General features: G+C 30.2%; 2 protein-coding genes across 2 annotated transcripts in view; both read left to right on the top strand.

The window, feature by feature from the left end:
* Positions 1-416: 416 nt before the first annotated feature.
* LOC106693776 (cyclin-T2-like) lies at positions 417-1,700 on the top strand. Its single transcript, XM_053742021.1, has one exon. It carries the CDS (start codon positions 417-419, stop codon positions 1,698-1,700), a length of 1,284 nt encoding a protein of 427 aa, XP_053597996.1.
* Positions 1,701-10,952: 9,252 nt separating this feature from the next.
* Positions 10,953-18,287, top strand: part of LOC103573417 (uncharacterized) — a 52,288-nt gene continuing 44,953 nt past the window's right edge. The window contains exon 1 of the mRNA XM_014442957.2: positions 10,953-11,611. Within this exon, the coding sequence (XP_014298443.1) occupies positions 11,030-11,611 (582 nt within the window). The 5' untranslated portion in view covers positions 10,953-11,029. The remainder of the gene's footprint in view (positions 11,612-18,287) is intronic.

Below are 18,287 nucleotides of genomic sequence, written 5' to 3' on the forward strand. Positions count from 1 at the left end.
TAAATACTGTGCCACGTGTTCAAAGAATTATATGGAAACCGTTGTAACCAAGGAGTAACCTAATTATTGTCGAAACTATTACTGCGTTTAATTGTAAGTAATTTTTATTGATATATCTGGCAATAATAAAGTTTTTATTTTTCATTAATTCTTGTACCTGTATTTTGTCTCACTCTCCAACTTAAATAATTTTACATCATTTCACTAAATTTTAAGGTTACTAACCGTAAAGTAATTTATTGTAATTCCATTTAATTTTTTTTTAATTGAGTGCGGGTTTTTTTCTTGCGAGAACCCACGTGCGTTGTCCGAATAAAATAAAATTTGTAGAGGTCAGCTTAAGCTAAGTTCTAGACGCGAATTTTTGTGGCTGCTACTAAGTGTTGCTAAAAAAAAATTGTATTAGTATATATAAAATGACTGCCAATGGTGAAAAATGGTACTACACAAAAGACCAATTACAAAACTCGCCAAGTCGAAAGTGTGGTTATGACGCTGATAAAGAATTAAATTATAGACAACAGGCTGCTGATTTAATTAACGATATTGGTGAAAGACTTAAATTGCCACAATCAATTATATGCACAGCGATTGTTTACATGCATAGATTTTATGTACATCATTCGCTGAAAAAGTTTCATAGATATTCAATTTCTGCAGTAGCATTATTTTTGGCTGCTAAAGTTGAAAACATGCCCAGAAAATTAGTATGGACTATAAAAACATTGAATGCTTGCATAGGTAGAGAAATTGATTACGGTTCAACAAGATCTGAAGAATATTTGAAAGAAGAAAATCATATATTATTTTGTGAAAATGTTTTACTTCAGACATTAGGCTTTGAATTTACTGTTATTCATCCACATGTTTATGTTCTCCAAATTTGTCAAGATATCCAAGCAAACAAAGAGTTAACACGCACCTCCTACTTCATGGCGATAGAAAGTTTACACCTTACGACAATGTGTCTCCAATATAAGCCAAAAGTTGTTGCATGCTTTTGCGTTTACTTTGCAAGCAAATGGTCTAGTTGGGAGATTCCATTGAGTAGAGAAGAAAAAACTTGGTACTCATATATCGATTCGTCAATCACATTAAAATTACTTGAAGAATTAACTCAAGAATTTTTGGCTATCTTTGATAAAAGTCCATCTCGTTTGAAGCATGAAGTTATGGATATTATGAATGGACATTCAGAATCTAAGTTAAAACAGCATCAACATGAACAATCTTTACCGTCATTGCCACCACTTTCATCTTCCGCTTTACAACCACCCCTGAGAAGTCTATTGATACCGATTGAATTTTCTAAACCTGCTAATAGTATTCAAAGACAACAGTCCTTTGATAATGTGTTAAAGCCAGTTTGTCTTAATAGTTGTAATAAATCTAAATTAGCACCCATTAACGATAATATTAAATCTACTGATACGCGAAAAAAAAATATTGCAAGTCATTTTAATTTAGAATCGTCTATTGTTAAAGATAATAGTTTTAGAACACCAATAATCGTAAGAATTCCTGAAGAAAAGATTAAAATAGAATCTGTTAAACGTAAACCAGTTTTAAATATAAAAAATAGAATAAATAGGAGTCAACATTACCATGTTAATGATAATAATAACTGTGAAAGTATTATTGATGTAGAGAATGTTTCGCCTCAGATTAAAAGAATTAAATATGATCAGCGTTTTAGTTAATGTATTATTTATATGCTTATTAGTTTTTAAGTTTATAATTATTGCAATACGGTTGTATAAAGAGTACAATAGTTAGTCATTTTATAGTAAAAATATTTAAATATCTGTGAATTATTATTATAATCTGATTAATTATAGTCATAATGATAATTTTATTAATAATGCCCCGGGAAAGAATGTTTTTACAAAAAATTTCAAATTTTATACTGAAAATGGTCTACTACAATTTTACAAAATTTATAAAGTTTTGTAAAATTTTATAAAATTTTAGTAGACTATTGCCAGCATAAAAAATTTCATAGAGACACTCATTCTCGGAAGGGATTACTGATTCAACTCATATCCCACGTCGATGCTGCTCAACTTTTGTTATCGCTGGATTATACTCTGATCTTCTAGTCTGCTATGCCTTTATTAATATGAACAATTTGTGACATTGATCAAATTGACACATCCCCAGTCACAAATGAAACTTAATTTCGACTTGATCATCTTAAATCATGACTAAGTAAATCCGTTAAGTTGAAACCAAAGCGAATTCACTCTATTTGGGATTATACATGGATTTCATCAGTCATATTTCATAGTAGTAATTTATAGTAATATAATTTCATAATAATTTACATATAGTAACTGATAGGATTCATTTCTCAAACACGATCAGGTTAGATTATATATAACTTCATTTCTTAATATATATAAAAAAATTATTTTTGTAACTCATGGTAAAAAAGCACGTCTTTGATCGGTTAAAAATGACACTAAAAAGAATAACTATTGCGAAAGATTGTCCACATTGTTTGTGAAAAATATAACAAATCAACATTTTTTATATATATACATGTAGATATACTATTTATTAGTCATTAAACGATCCAACAGAAAACCCAATGAACAGCCGTCTCGGGTTAGGACAGCGGAAAGTCCCAGACTATAGAAAATAATTTTACTGTATTTAATTATAATGTACAATTCACTATGTGAACCATGACTCGATACTCTAGTTATTTTTGTTGAGTGTCAGTATATTAAAATAGATCAAAACAATTTTATATTATTATATATTATATATATTTTATAAAAATCAATTAAATCATATTTAATTTTTACTATAATTATTTAATAATCTATTGTATTAGAAATAATACAGGAGTAAATTCGATAATAATACGATCGAATATTATTTTAGGTTAATTAGAAGATTAAGTTTAATGTAGTGTCCTTTTGTACCAATAATATACATTCGTTCTTACCATTCGATGCAAAAACTATTGTATCGGATTGAGTAGGAAGGGCTTTCGACACTCGTGTGTTGGCAACACTCACCTAACGGCTCATAAACCAATCACACTCGTTGTCGAAAGCAATTTCCATTCAATGCGTTAATATACCATATACTATCGATAGTTTAACTAATATAAAATTTATAGTCGATTAAATTTATTTATTTTTAATAATTCACTTTATTGAATTGATGCCAAGATCTTTAAACTATTGCTTAAGTAATAAAAATTTAAATTCAATTCCGATAGTTGACGGAATAAAAAGTCAATAGCATTAACATTAAAATTGCCAGAATATGTAATCTATGTTTATGTATGTTAGGGTGCTCCTTTTAGAACGACTATTTTTTTGTTTTTACTCCCACTTCGAAACATTGTTGTAGACATTGAAAAACATTCCCTGAAATTTTCGGCTCCTCATTTTAATTTTAAGTACTTTACATCGGATTTTGAAGTTTTCCCATTTTAAATACATTGGAAAGTTAGGATTTGTTTTTTAATTCTCTATCGCTTATCCGCATGTCAAGTTATCGGGTCGCCGTTTGCGGCATATTGTAGGTAATTTAATACTTTTCACAAGTCTTTTGAGTAATTTCACTTAGACTCCAATTCAATTTTCTGCGTTGGTTCTGAAAATAACTTTTTTTAATAATAGTTTGAATTTTTTAATGACAAAATTTTATCAATCAGTCAAATAGTAAACAAATATATGTGCGCAACATTATAGGCCATAGACGAAGAATAGTAAATAACCATGAATTCCAACAGGTCCCCAAGGATTCTGAAATACTAATTTAACAATAGTATAATGCGTAGTTAAGATTTTAAGATAGTCTCTATGGCGAGGGTAATGTTTTCAGCACGAGTGGTAGGGTTACATACACGGGCCGAAGGCCTATGCACGTGGCCCGGAGACGTGTGCTGAAATCATTGCACTTGCCGGATAAAGACTATCTGAGTGTCCTACTATGCAATATATTTTATTCAACAATTACTTGATTTACGCGATTAATGACAATATGCGAAGCGAAGTCTGTGGCTGTTTAGCGACACAATTTGCCTACAAAATTACAACAAACCATCGGCTTTAAAATTCAGATTTCATATTTAATTAATTTAAAATTTACTGAGATGTTTTAATTATTAATTTCAATATTTATTTACAAAATAAATACAACTCAACCACGTGGTATTACCTACTCCCTATATGATGAATTGAAGTAACCATAATTAGTGTACCAGCCATTCAACATGGATTTTGACAAAAAACTTTAAGTCATTCAACGAGTTCTTACGATGTTTAATAGATGGAACTCAGTTAAAAATCTTAAGACGCGTGGTGAAATGTCATTTCACTACTCACTTTTCACAACGCCAGGGAAAGTCGAGGACTTCTATTTTGATTTTACTCAACTTCTTAGCACCGGTCGGTAAACAGCCGTTTAGGGTTCGCAACGCAGACGTCATAAATCGTCCAAATCAGGCCTGCGTTGAATAAAAAATATTTCACTTGAGTTAAATTAAAGGAATTATTAATCACAGAGTTGACAAAAAATTTTGGTTTATTTTTTTTTTCTTTTTTTGTTTATTAAGTATCAACTCTAATTGATCGAATTCACTTTTATATGATTCAAGTCTAGCAGCTATTTTCTTTATTCTTCTTAATTCTTTATAACGTTCGAATCGTTCGACGTAATGAATGTGACCGGTTTCGAAAATATTCATTGCTGCTTTATCGATTTTATTTTCTCTGGGTGTCGTCATTCCCATATTCAATACCATCAACAACATATCGAAAAACGTTTCGACCAAATTGAACTTATTATTGATTAGAATAAGTATAAAAATACTAGTTAGAATAATAATCGAGAATATCAGAGTTTGACGACTAAACATATTGTCGACAATTTGGTCCAGGATGGGAATAGAACGTGAGCTTGTTGCTATCGTGTAGCCTTCTTCTGAGTATAGCGGAATAATATCAAGATATTCGGAATGAAATAAGTCGAGTGGTTTTAAAACTCACCGACAATATAGTAGTGCATCACTGGTGAAACATTTAACATTGAGAATATGTTTTCAAAAACGAAATATGAGTTTCCGTCTTGCTAGTTGAGTGGTACAGGTTTGAATTTGTTTGATTCCAGATCATCTAATGAACTTTCTTTTGCATAACCTTTTACTGAATAACCGTCTTGAATTCGAGTTTTGTCAAAATGATAACTTTGACACGATACCGAATCTATAACAAGAATTCAACATTGAATAAAAAAAAAAAAATTGACAAGTCAAATGCAGTACCCTACCATTTTTAAATGTCTGCCTATACAATGTCTATCGAATGTGATTCGTTTTGTTTTTAACTCTACTCCAGGGTTCCGGCGCTCTATCAGTGTAGGGATTAAGTGTATTCGCTATGAGTGTGACTGCAGCGCCAGACAAAATATGAACTACGGGAGGCTGTCAGAGTATGTTTTTTATACGTATGTCAATAGCAAGAAACATAAAAATATATAAATATTATAAATAATAGTAAAAAAAAAAGTTGTAAAAAATATGTGACAGTTTTATAGTAATTGCAGTTTTGTTTTTTAGCTAAACGGACCATCAATAAATAAGTATAATGATAAAAAATAAAAAAGATTGCAGTAAGCATTTAGGTTAAGTTGTTTGAAATTCATATCAAAGTCAAATTCATATCAAAAATAAATAATTAAATAATAACAAAATAAATACTTTCACGTGTGCTTGCTTACAATTTCAGTAATCATAGCCTCCCGTAACTCCGAAAGTAACCACTGCAAACGCTTCAGTCAATTTGATTTCCCCTACCATGGCTTCACTCAGAGTGAATACACCATCGTACTCTTGTTATCTTGATCTCGACAAACGTAAAATGATTCAAGAGTTTCAATATCCCACACAATCCTCAGTACTTTAATTGCCTTTCCACAGTTTTCACCAATAACAAAAACCAATGACTCGACGTTCCAAATAAGCAACGATTATATTTCGTGCAGAAGAGCTTTTAGTTTTCTATCAGACTCTATTGATACAAAATACGAAGGATGATTCGGATAGTACCATTTCATCATAGTTGACTTGAAATCATTATCGATGGTTACAATAGTAGCGTTGACCACTTCGTTTATTGAAATTTCGAACATGATGACTTGATGTCAATCGAGTCAACAGTTATAACTGCACGGTTCAATTTATCAGGGAAGCACAGCTTAAGTAGTTGTTTCTGTTTAACGATGCAATAATCAATAATGCAACATATTCGTCATCAATCACTTAACTATACTAAACCTGTAGTCAGAATACTGAGCGCTTGCTCTTTATTTAACGATCGGGTATGGAAAGTGTATGCTAACTGAAGATAGCACGCTTAGTACTATTAGTATAAGTACTAAGCGAGTCATTAATTACTCTAACCAAAGAATTATTTAACGATCATAAATTCTTATAATTTTATTTAGATTCTAATGCAAATGAGTAACTTTTTTTTATTGCGGAAGTAATTTTATTTGTCATAATCAGTAATTACATTCAATTTGAAAAGAAAAAAAAAGGTTTTTTCAACAATCGGTTTCATTTTCTCTCAGTCAAATTTTTCAAATTCTATGATTCTATATGATTAGAACACAGTGAATCACCATGAATTACCTTGAAATTACGGTGAATCACCGTAAATTACCGGGAATGTGTGCGTGATATCACGGTGAGCTTTCACGGTGATTCGGGGTAAAATCGCGGTGATTCACGTCTATTCACAGTGAATCACGGTGATGTTGTATAATCGAACTATGGAGATTTACCGTGGTTCACGGTGAATTTTTGTAAGCTTCTGCAGCACCATCGAGATTTCATAATGTACTGCCTTTTTTTATACAACAGTGATTTTCGCGGAATCACCATGATCTACCACATCACGGTGAGACCTCGCGTCGATTCACTGTGATCCACCGCAACATCACGGTGAACTCTCACGGTGAGCGTTCATGGTGATTCACCGTAAGACACCGTGATTCAGGTCTGTCAGGGTCGAGTTCTTAAAAAAAATATCCTGATGACGTCTTTTTCGAGACTTCAGAGATAAGAGCACCTCAAGAACTAACTTTAGTGATTCAGAAAAAAGACCACTTAGAAACGTTCACTTTGAAAAGATAGAAAAATGAATTAATACTGAAGTCTTGTTTGCGAAGACAGAAAAAAGTATTCGTTGAAAACTTTTTTCAAAGACGTCTTTCTGAGTTCACTAGGTGACTCATTCAGAATTTTAAAAACTTCTTGGAGACTCTTTTAAGAATTGAGTTGAATGAGACGTCCAAATCATAATTATAAGGCATCCAAGTCTCATTAATTATGAGACATCCAATTAATTATGACATTCTCAAGAATGATCATTCATGGTTACGCTTGGGCATGCATGACATTGCATGGATTATGCACGACGATTCTTTCCTAGTTATGCATAGTCATACATGATTGAACAAGATTTTACTTGGGCATGCATGCCCCCTGATTAAACAAAACGATTTGTGACGATTAAAACTGTTTTAATCGTTTTAAATTGTCATAAATCGTCAATTGATGATTAAAAGCGATTAAATTTTTCGAATGAAGATTAAAGACGATTCATGACGATTTGAAATTTTAATCGTCATTAATTGTTTTTAATCGTAAAATAATGAATCGTCTTTTGATGATTTGGGACGATTAAATCTGAAAATTCATGACGATTATGACGTTTAACGACGATTAATGATGATTTAATTTTTAATCGTTTTTAATCGTCACAAATCGTTTTGTTTAATCAGGGCCTTTGCATGAATCATACAAAATGTAAAGTTCATGCATGACTATTCTTTCCTCATCATGCATGATTGAACATGATTTTGAATTCATATATAATTGTTTTTTTTTTCAGTGTCGTATCATGCAGTTGATGGTGTCAACAAAGCCAGGATAAATGACATAACCTTCAATTTTTTTTGTAAACAAAAAAAAATTTCAATCGTAATAAAAAAACAAAACATATTTTTCTGATTATTTGTATGTAGAGCAACACGCATTGTGATAACTTAATCAACATTTACTATCAGCATTTTGCTATTTTAATCTGTGGTCACGTGATTTTAGATTACATGTTACATTTTTCAAACTATATATATTTTTTTAACTTAAAAGTTTTCTTTTTAAATTATAAAATGGAAGGATTTAATAAAATTTCGTCAAAGACTCTCGAAAATCAAGATCTGTTGGATTTGAACACAGAATTATTTGAACAGTTAAATTCAATTTCTACTATTAGAATATTAATTTTTATATTTAAACTTGAATTTAATAACTGCCGTATTTTGAATATACTAACTTAAATATAGTATGATAGTTTAAAGTATTTTGTGAGTGAGTTAAAAAATGTTAGTGTGCAATTTAAAATGATTGAGGAAATGATGAGTGAGGGCATTGTGACTAGTGTTACACATGTGTTAGCAGAAACAATCGGAAAATATTCAGACGATATTTTCGATTGTTGAAGAAGAAAATTATTCACTATCAAATCCAGTCAAGACACGACATACTCCACATCTGATGTCGAAACCAAAGAGTGCTAAAAGATGAAGATGTCAACCAGTAAAACGTTCAATGATCATCGAGAGCCCATCGAAATTTTCAACCACTCGAAGAAATTTTTAGTATCTTACGCTGAAAATTCCAAAGTTTCTTCAGTCATCTACGAGTAAAAAGCTGCGTTTTCTTTTTCAACGAGTTATAAATCTACCTATTAATTTGCTCACAGTAGGTAGCGGCAGTGAACTGACTGAGACATACAACAAGCTGAGATCCGTTTTTGAAGGACAAGTTCTTATGAGTATCGACCATCATCCAGAAGGGATTCACTTTTGTAAGAATTTATTTGCCAAAGCTGTGCTGCAGCAGGGAGAAAATTTGGTGTCAACTAAGCCTGAAATGGCTTTTGGTTTGGCTGCAGTTGCCGTAGCTTTGTGCAACGATTTTCCAGACTTAGTTCAACTAGTTTCAAATTTCTTAGAAATACATTAACAAAACCAGAAACAGTATGACACCAAAAAAATTTTGAAGTTTTAATTATGAATTAAGTTATAAAGAAATATAAAATTCAAAAAATTTCAGTTAAGTTTGAAAAATTTTAACTTCTGATTTTTTTTTAATTTACCAAAGGAACTCATTATTGTCCCGTTATTAGTGGGTATATCGCTAATTGTTTCTTTCCTCTATGAACAATAATATAATTTACTACAATGCTAATAACAAAATCTATCATTTATTAATGTCTTTAATTTTCTTAAGTTCGTTAGAATTCAAATAAATACAATTTACTCATGATGACAAGTGTTAAATATAGCCCTGTGGATAACAACTGAGACTTCGAACCAGAAGGACCCGCGTCCAAATCCATAAGCCGGCGGGATTTTTTTTTCTTGACAATTATTGTGTATATTACTTTATGAAGTTATATATAATTATCTCAAATTGTATATAACTATTTAAAATTATATATAACTATATAAAATTAGATCAAACCAAAACTCATATCTAATTTTATCTAAGCATTTATATAAAATTTTATATAATTATATATAAATTTTTTTTCCCAGGAAAGAAAGCATTGAGTGGTCAACTGACTTCAATAATTATGAAATTAAATCTTTTACGGAGAAAAGAGGCCCACGTCATGATTTACCTGGTGGTAGTAATGAACTAGAATATTTTAGTTTATTTAATGATGAAGAGTTTTATCAGTTAATGGTCAATGTAACCAATGAGTGTTTACTGGGACCTCATATAATTCAAAATCATGGAAAATATTTTCATACCCCGTGAAAAATGAATCATACATGGCCATGCATGGCCTATATGGCTCATATATGAAGCATATCCAGCCATACATGGAGCATGTATGGGCATACAAACTTTGTTTAATACAGTCATGCATGGACATACATAGCCTTGTATGGTTCATGTATGGCCATGCATGACTGTATTAAAAAAGTTACCGTCAAAAATGAATCATACATAGCCATGCATGATCGTATATGGCTCATATATAAAGCATGGATGGCCATACAAACTTTTTAATACAGTTATGCATGGACATACATGGCCTTGTATGGTTCATATATGGCTATGCATGACTGTATTAAAAAAGTTGGTATGTCCCTATATGATTTTTTTTTCAGTTTACCGGCACACAAAGTACATGGCAATTTTTTTTTCAATTTCATAAAAATATTTTCCATGATTTTGAGTTATATGAGGTACTTGGTATTTTTTCGATTTTATTTATTTTTTTTTGTAAGAAAGAATCTTTTCTTATTCGTAAAAAATTTTAAACGTATACTTGGCACGATTTTATACAGAGAATCTGTTTTTGGTAGAATTACATTTACAAAAGTGATATTGGAATTCTTGAAATACATCTAAAAAATGGAAATTCGTTTAATAAAATTTTGGGGGTACCCCGTTTCACCTACTCTAACCCGCCCCCCTCCCTCCCACCAACCCTACATATATTTTTTTTATTCTTACTCGAAAACACAATTTGGAACTTTACAAAATGGTATGGCTACAGAATTTTACAACAACTCTAAAATGGAGTAACCAAGATTCAGTTTCAGCAGATAAGAAATAGTGAATTCCACTTAAAATTACAGTTATCATTAAGATATTGCTATTATTAATAAAATAATAATAATAATGATAATAATAAGAATAATAATAATCATAATAATAATAATAATAATAATAATAATAATAATAATAATTAACGCATTCGATTTTTCCCTTATAATCTTTACTAAATTTTTTATGCTTCTTTAACCAATAGAAATCAGGATTGATCGTTCGTGTACACGACGCATTTAGCCCAGGGCATTTATATCTAATCAACAACGTTATTTTTGTGGGTCATACTTAATTTTGTTAAACGAAAAGAATGTTCAGTTTTTCTCAATACGTTTCATAAAATAACAAGTGGAATAATTATATAAAGTGTACGCAATGGAAAAAAAATTCTTATTTATTATAATCATAGTACTTCTCGTAATAAGTATTAATGCAAAAAAAAAGCGATTATTAGAATTATTTGCTGGAGACATCGTTAATATAAATGATTTTAAAGAATTATCAACTGAAACCGTTGGAAACATATTTGAAAGTTATAGAGCAGACGAATTTACTAAAACTGACTATTTTACTGGTGAAAATTATACTAAGATAAAAAAAAAAACATGTTTATCTCTTGGCTCTTTAATATCTTATTCTTATCCGGAAATCAACATTGATGATACAGAACAAGATCCTGCAAAAATATTTAACAGCACGGATACACTAAGATATAATTACTTTGGCATAAGCGAAAATTATATTAATAATGAATATCTGTATGGTATTGTTAAAATATGTAGAGTCGAGAGAACTGAAAATCTAAACATTCGAGTCATTGACGATAGTGATTTTCCAAGTATTAATAATCGCATGAATTATAAACTATTACTCGATGAAACTTCAATTTTACGATTAAAAGGGAATAATGGGACACATGTGGTATCTTCCATCACTACCGGAGAGTGCCTGTTACAAGTAATAAATTTCTTAAAGTTTATTTTAAAATAGTATATTTCGTGGGATTGTAATGGGTCCCCTTAATTTAATTAATTAAGTTGTGACCATAATTAAGTAAAGGTCCACACATATGTAAGACTTCAGGTTTCTTACGACCTTTGCTTAGCTAGTTCAGCCACAGGACAAGATAATCCCCATACTAGGATACGCAGTACTTTATTTGAGAGAGTAATCTTATAATTACTTATACTTATAAAGGAAAATATTTTAGAAAGTTCATTAATTGGTAAATTTGATATCATTAAAATTATACTGGCATTTATTATATAGACGAAAACGCCTTGACAATAATAAAATGGACGTGAACAATAAATTTAGATGGCTAATGAAACTGACTTTACTTGACAATATAAAATTATCACTGGTTGGATTATTTATAACACTTAACAACGGCTCGACTGACTAAATTAATTATATACCCGCATGAAAAAAAAAAAATATATTTTTATTTTATATACGAAAATATAGAATTATATAAAACGGCAAAAATGTATGTATGTTTGAATATAATGTTTATATAACTTGAAAGTATATTTTTTCTTATAACATAAACTATAAAAGAAAATATGTATTTTATTATAGAGCATTGTATACTTTCAAAATATAATTTGCCAGTTATAAATTCCAATATACTGAAATATAATCGAGACATATATTTTAAAGTATAGTAACTGCTATAAAAAAAAAAAAAAATAATTTTCATTATATTATAACGTAAACCGTTTTTCTTTTCACGACGGAGACGTGAAACAAACCCGGAGTCGTATGTGGTCACCCAAGTGTATTAAAAAAATTATAAATAACGATAATAATTATAACTAAAAATAATAAATAAATAAAAGGTGTGCCTGAACCAGCTCCTCAGGCTGGGTTAGTGCACGAGGGCGCCAGCCCGTTTTTACAAGACGGACAAAACCAATAACGATCAGGGGAGAGATTACGGGACAAAATCTTGAGCGAGAATGTATGCACCAAGCGGAATGACAACCAATCAAATATATAATGAATAAAAATAATAATAAGGAATAATTACTACTAAATATATCCAGGAAACAAACAAATAAATATTGGCTATCACTGGGTTCCTTTTACGAAATTATTTAATTCAAAATATATTTAAATAAACTCAACAAATGGTTACAATAATAATCAATTCAATTCAAATAATATTATTAAATTATCCACTGGAGAAACCAAATTACAAATTACAAATTTTTACCCAATATAATTAGTATAATTAATTCTTTATAATAAAATTTTATTAAATAATAATAATAATCTTTTTCTTTATTTTATATTATTTACTCTGGGGAGAGAAAGACGCGGGTACTCAATAGATATTTGGCAACACTGGGTTGCATACCATTAAATTATAAAATACATTTTACCCAGAGAAATAATATTTTAAGTACTATTGTAAGACAAGGAGCTACATACTCTACTATCCTTGTCTAATCTTCTAAGGAATTTACTCGACGCGCCTTAGTACATATGCACCCAAATGCGGTGACGGACGCCGAATATATTCAACTTATTATATAAATGACTCAGGTTCAATTATTTATGAAACAAATACCGCGATCAACTCTACTGAAGGACCAGCGATAGCCGATGCAACAAATGATAATACAATTGACTTACCGGCGTTGACAAAAATTACTTCTGGATCTATTTAGCCATAACAATACTCAAACTATACTTTTGGCTTAGGATAATAAAATACTAATTATTCAAATTAAACAAACTTTAACTATTTAATATTACAAAATTACGGTAACTGGGCCAGAACAATTTACTCAAAAATAATCACGGACAACAACACGTCCTACCTTCACAAAATCCCGGTCCTCTCTGACTATATCTTTCATTGATTTTTCCGAGGGAGGGTAATCACTCACGTGTTATCCCCTCTCATGGCCTCGGACCCGAAATTATCAATTAAAATAAAACATATAAACTTGTCACACGACTTGAGTTATATCATAATACTAAATTGAATAACATTTCCTATCTATAAATATAAACATAATCATTACCATCTCTTTCAAACAATAAAATAATAATTAATTTCGTGCACCACGTGGCTGGATAAAAATATTGATTTTTATCCCCACTACATCGACTTACTCTCCCTTCGGTCGATATTTTTATCTATAACATACGCGCACATGTGCTACTAACTGAAATGAAAATATCGATTAAGTACATAAATTCAAAATAATTATCAAAACAAATATATAAACATAATAAACAATAATATCAATGAATCCATAATCAAATCATACTAAAATAGTTTATCAAAATAATATAAATATTCGAACAATAATAAATTATAATAAAAAATGCGCCTAATTTGAGCTAGGAGGTGTTGTCAAATTCACGGCGAGATGGAAAATCGCGCGCAGCGATTCACGTTTGAATCGCTACGCTTCGATAAAATTAGATATGAGTTTTGGTTTGATCTAATTTTACATAGTTTATATAATTTTATATAATTATATATAACTTAACAAAGTAATATATACAATAATTGTCATGAGGAAAAACAAATCTCGCCGGCTCATGGACTCGAACCCGGGACCTTTTGATCCGAAGTCTCAGCTGTTATCCACAGTGCTGTAACACACCCTTAACATCGGGAGATAATTGTATTTATTTGAATTTAAATAAACTTAAGAAAATTAAAGACATCAATAAATAATTGATTCTGTTATTAGCATTGTAGTAAATTGTATTATTGTTCGTAAAGTAAATGAAAAATTAGCGGTATACTCACTAATAGCGGGACAAAATTGACTTCTTTTGTATCCAATCATATCGAAATTATTTGAAAAAATGTTATGATTTCACCCGCACAGCTTAATATTCACTCAGAAATTCCCATTGGATAGAATTTCTTAGACCTTAATTATACAAAATTTTATATGGTTATACAAAAAATTTCCGACCGAATGTATGAATATGTATGACTATATATAAAATAATATAATTATATATAAATATACATATAGTTATATAAGACTATATATGAATTCTTATAATTATATTGTTACATACCCGTAATATTTTATTGATTAAATTAAATTAATTATTTTTAATTAAATAATTTTATACAATGGAACGGAAATCGGTTATGATAAGAGAGTCGCCGTGGCTTGCGGGTAGGCAAAACAGATGACGATGCATGAGACCCGGGCTACGACGATTCTCTCACAGGGAACCTGAGATGCAGCGTCAAAATTTTGTCAACTCTGTTGGCTTTATTATATTTTTATAATGACGAAATAGTCAGTCTTACGAGAGAGCTCATGGAACTCAAACCTCTGCTCTCCAGCCATAATTACTAAATTATTATTAATCCTAAATTAATTTAACCTTATTGTAGGGTGCCAATTGGCACCCCAATAATTTCACCTACACCATGGCCTGTCCATAACATAATTACCACCCAGGGACGAGCGCTTAGCAGCTGTTCCACCCTGTCCTATAACCCTGAGCGCTCAACAGCAGTTCGGGTTTCCCTCAAATTTCCTGCCAATTTTCCTACCATTCACCTGTTATTGTAAAAATAATTATATGGAGTTCAAACCGGCAACGAAAATACTTTAAATCGCGACAAACAATTAAAATTAATAATTAATAAAATAATCGACGACCACGGCCCACCAGGGGTCTATAGACACTCTAACGAGGCCAAACCTGGATAAAATTTAATAATTAAAAATTATTCTTATTTTTAATTAATCTTGGGTAATTTCCCAAAACGGCACAATATATATTTACATATATATATATATATATATATATGTATATATATATATATATATATATATATATATATATACATAAATTTATATACATGTATATATCATCTTTCTATTCGGTTTTGCAACTCAGCTAATGTACCTCATACGTGATCACCCACAATACATGTTCTGTACCACGCATTTATTCACGTCAATATTTTTTAAATTAATATCTTGAGGCATAGTGAAAAATAGTACCTATGTAACCAAACAAAAAAAAAAAGAAATCAAAGACGGTTAAAGAAATCAATAAGCACTAAGACTATCAAATACGCCAGATAGGACCCCATAGTTTTTAAGAAAAATCAATTAGAATTCATACGAACATATTGAAACCCTTAGGAATCCATGGAAACTCATGAAAATATTTCCAATAAGGTGAGCACAGACCATGAATTTTTATGTAATTTTCCAACTGGATTATACGGTGACCGGTCAGAATATCCATCATTAAAATATCCAACACAAAAATATCCATGAAAAATATCCAATGCAATAATATCCATTGAAAAAATTATCCATTTATGTAGAAAATTAATGACTTACAGATATTTTTTTCACTGGATATCTTTCATGGATATTTTTGCATTGGATCTTTTTAGATTAGATATTCTGGCCTAGAACCGATTATGCATGACAACTAACATTGATTCCCATAGGAAATCAGATAAAATCCATAGCGAGGATTGACAATCAGGAAAATCCATGGGATTTCATAGAATCCCAAAGAAATTCATAGAGGAATTGGGATATCGAATAAGTTTAATCTGAAATTTCAAGTATTTTTTTTGCAACAAACCTAAATTTTATTAAAAATATCTACGATGGAGTAATTACGCTAAATCATTTCTATACTTTTTTAACTGTGCTAAGGTGGGCATTATTATATACAGGGATAAAAGTTATGGTGGATCTGAATTAAGATAAATTATGGTATTTACCGTAAATTGTGAATTACCATAATTTACGGTTCGGACGAGTTACCATAAACTGCAGAATTTCACGATAAGTTGCGGTATTTTATTGCAAAAGCACAGAATTTACCGTAAATTTGTGGGAATTCCAGGAGTATGGTAAGGTGAAATTGCGGTATTTTATCGTGAATTAGCGGAGTTACTGCAAAATCACAGTAATTTAATGTAAAATGCTGTATCACTTTTACGGTAAATTGCCTAAATTGCCGCAAAACAAGGCAAATTTGCGTAGCAATACAGTATTTTGCAAAAAAATACGGTGATTTATGGTAGCTTGAATTCACTCGTTCGACAGATAATTAAGGAACGATTTCAACTGAGTATTAAGTTGACTTATTACTTAATGTAATTATACTAAAGTACTGAGTCCAAAAAATCTGTTCTGCGAGATGATCTGTATGAAAGTTTGTCAATACGATAAGTCTCGATACATGTAATTAATCAACCTAATAGTTTTTTTATCAGCTTTGTATTTTCCATCTCAAGAACTCTTTTGTCACTCACTGCTCAATATCTTATTTGTTAATTTTTAATCAATAAAAAGCTTAAAACTGATAGTTCACGGAGGAAAAAATATTGTGATTGGAACGATCGACCAGATAATGATTTGTGTATCGTGAATAGAGAGATCTGTAGAGCTATTGTTGCTATTCATTCTAGTCCCATTCACGATCCGTATTGCTGTCAGCACCATAAGTATCAATGCTCGCACTAACCTCCAAATAGCTAAACGAATATCGTGACAGTCAATATTCAGTATCGTGCTGTGCACGATTAATTTTCCTTCCTGTTCACGAATAACCGAACTATCATTTCTATTTTTACTGCCGTTATTATCATTTTTATTTGTTTTCCCCATCAACCACTGGCAGCAGCACTAGCGTAACATTGTAGGTTTGAAAAAAAAAAGAGTGACATCTAAGACAAAAAGGCGGAATATTTGAAAAAAATTTTAATTAAAAAATATTAAACTCGAAATAAGTAATAAATAAGTCAAAAGTTTATGAAAAATTCATAATAAATAAGAAATTAATAAAAATTAAATGAACGATTAACGTAAACACTTATGAATTTTCCAATATTTTTTTAAATTTCAAACATCAATTATTGATAACGATAATTATTGTAATTGTAGCATGTCGCGAATAGAACAAATAAATAAGCAAGCGAATTTCAGTACTAATAAAGTATAAAGTAATTTTTTAGTGTCAATAGTTCTTATCATTACTTCTGACGATAAATAAAAAAATGATAACTTTAACAATAATCGCAATTTTAAATTTGAAGGTAAAAAAATATTTAAATATTGAAATGAATTATCAATTAATGATTTTTCTATTCATATGCGGATTAGATTTATCTATTGAGCGCACAACTGAGTACTCCCGGGAAAAATGATTAAGATCTGACCAGATGTAACCATATCTGATCAGATCAAATTATATCTTGGCAGATCTATTTATATCTGATTAGATCTGATATTTAGACATGATCAGATCTTATTGTATCTGGCCAACCACCGTTTACATCCGGTTAGATCTAATCATATATTTGGCTACCGAACGATCTTTTTTTTATTAACAGCAACTTTATATAGGTTACCTAAATAGTAGTAGAAACATCTCTTAAGAATGAAAACAAGTGCTTAAAAATTTATTTTGTAAGTAATAGATTTTTATTGAATGATACAATACACGGAGACACATGTAATGTCGTCGAACTTGGTTGTTAGTTTAAATGATATTATCAACAAAATAATCAAAAAAACGTAGTTTTTAATATTTTTGCCGGATATTTCTTATTTTATTGTTTATTACATAAGTTAAAACTTATTTAAATCTTGATTTTGATCCC

This window comes from Microplitis demolitor, chromosome 9 (assembly GCF_026212275.2).
Source record: "Microplitis demolitor isolate Queensland-Clemson2020A chromosome 9, iyMicDemo2.1a, whole genome shotgun sequence".
Taxonomy (NCBI): domain Eukaryota; kingdom Metazoa; phylum Arthropoda; class Insecta; order Hymenoptera; family Braconidae; genus Microplitis; species Microplitis demolitor.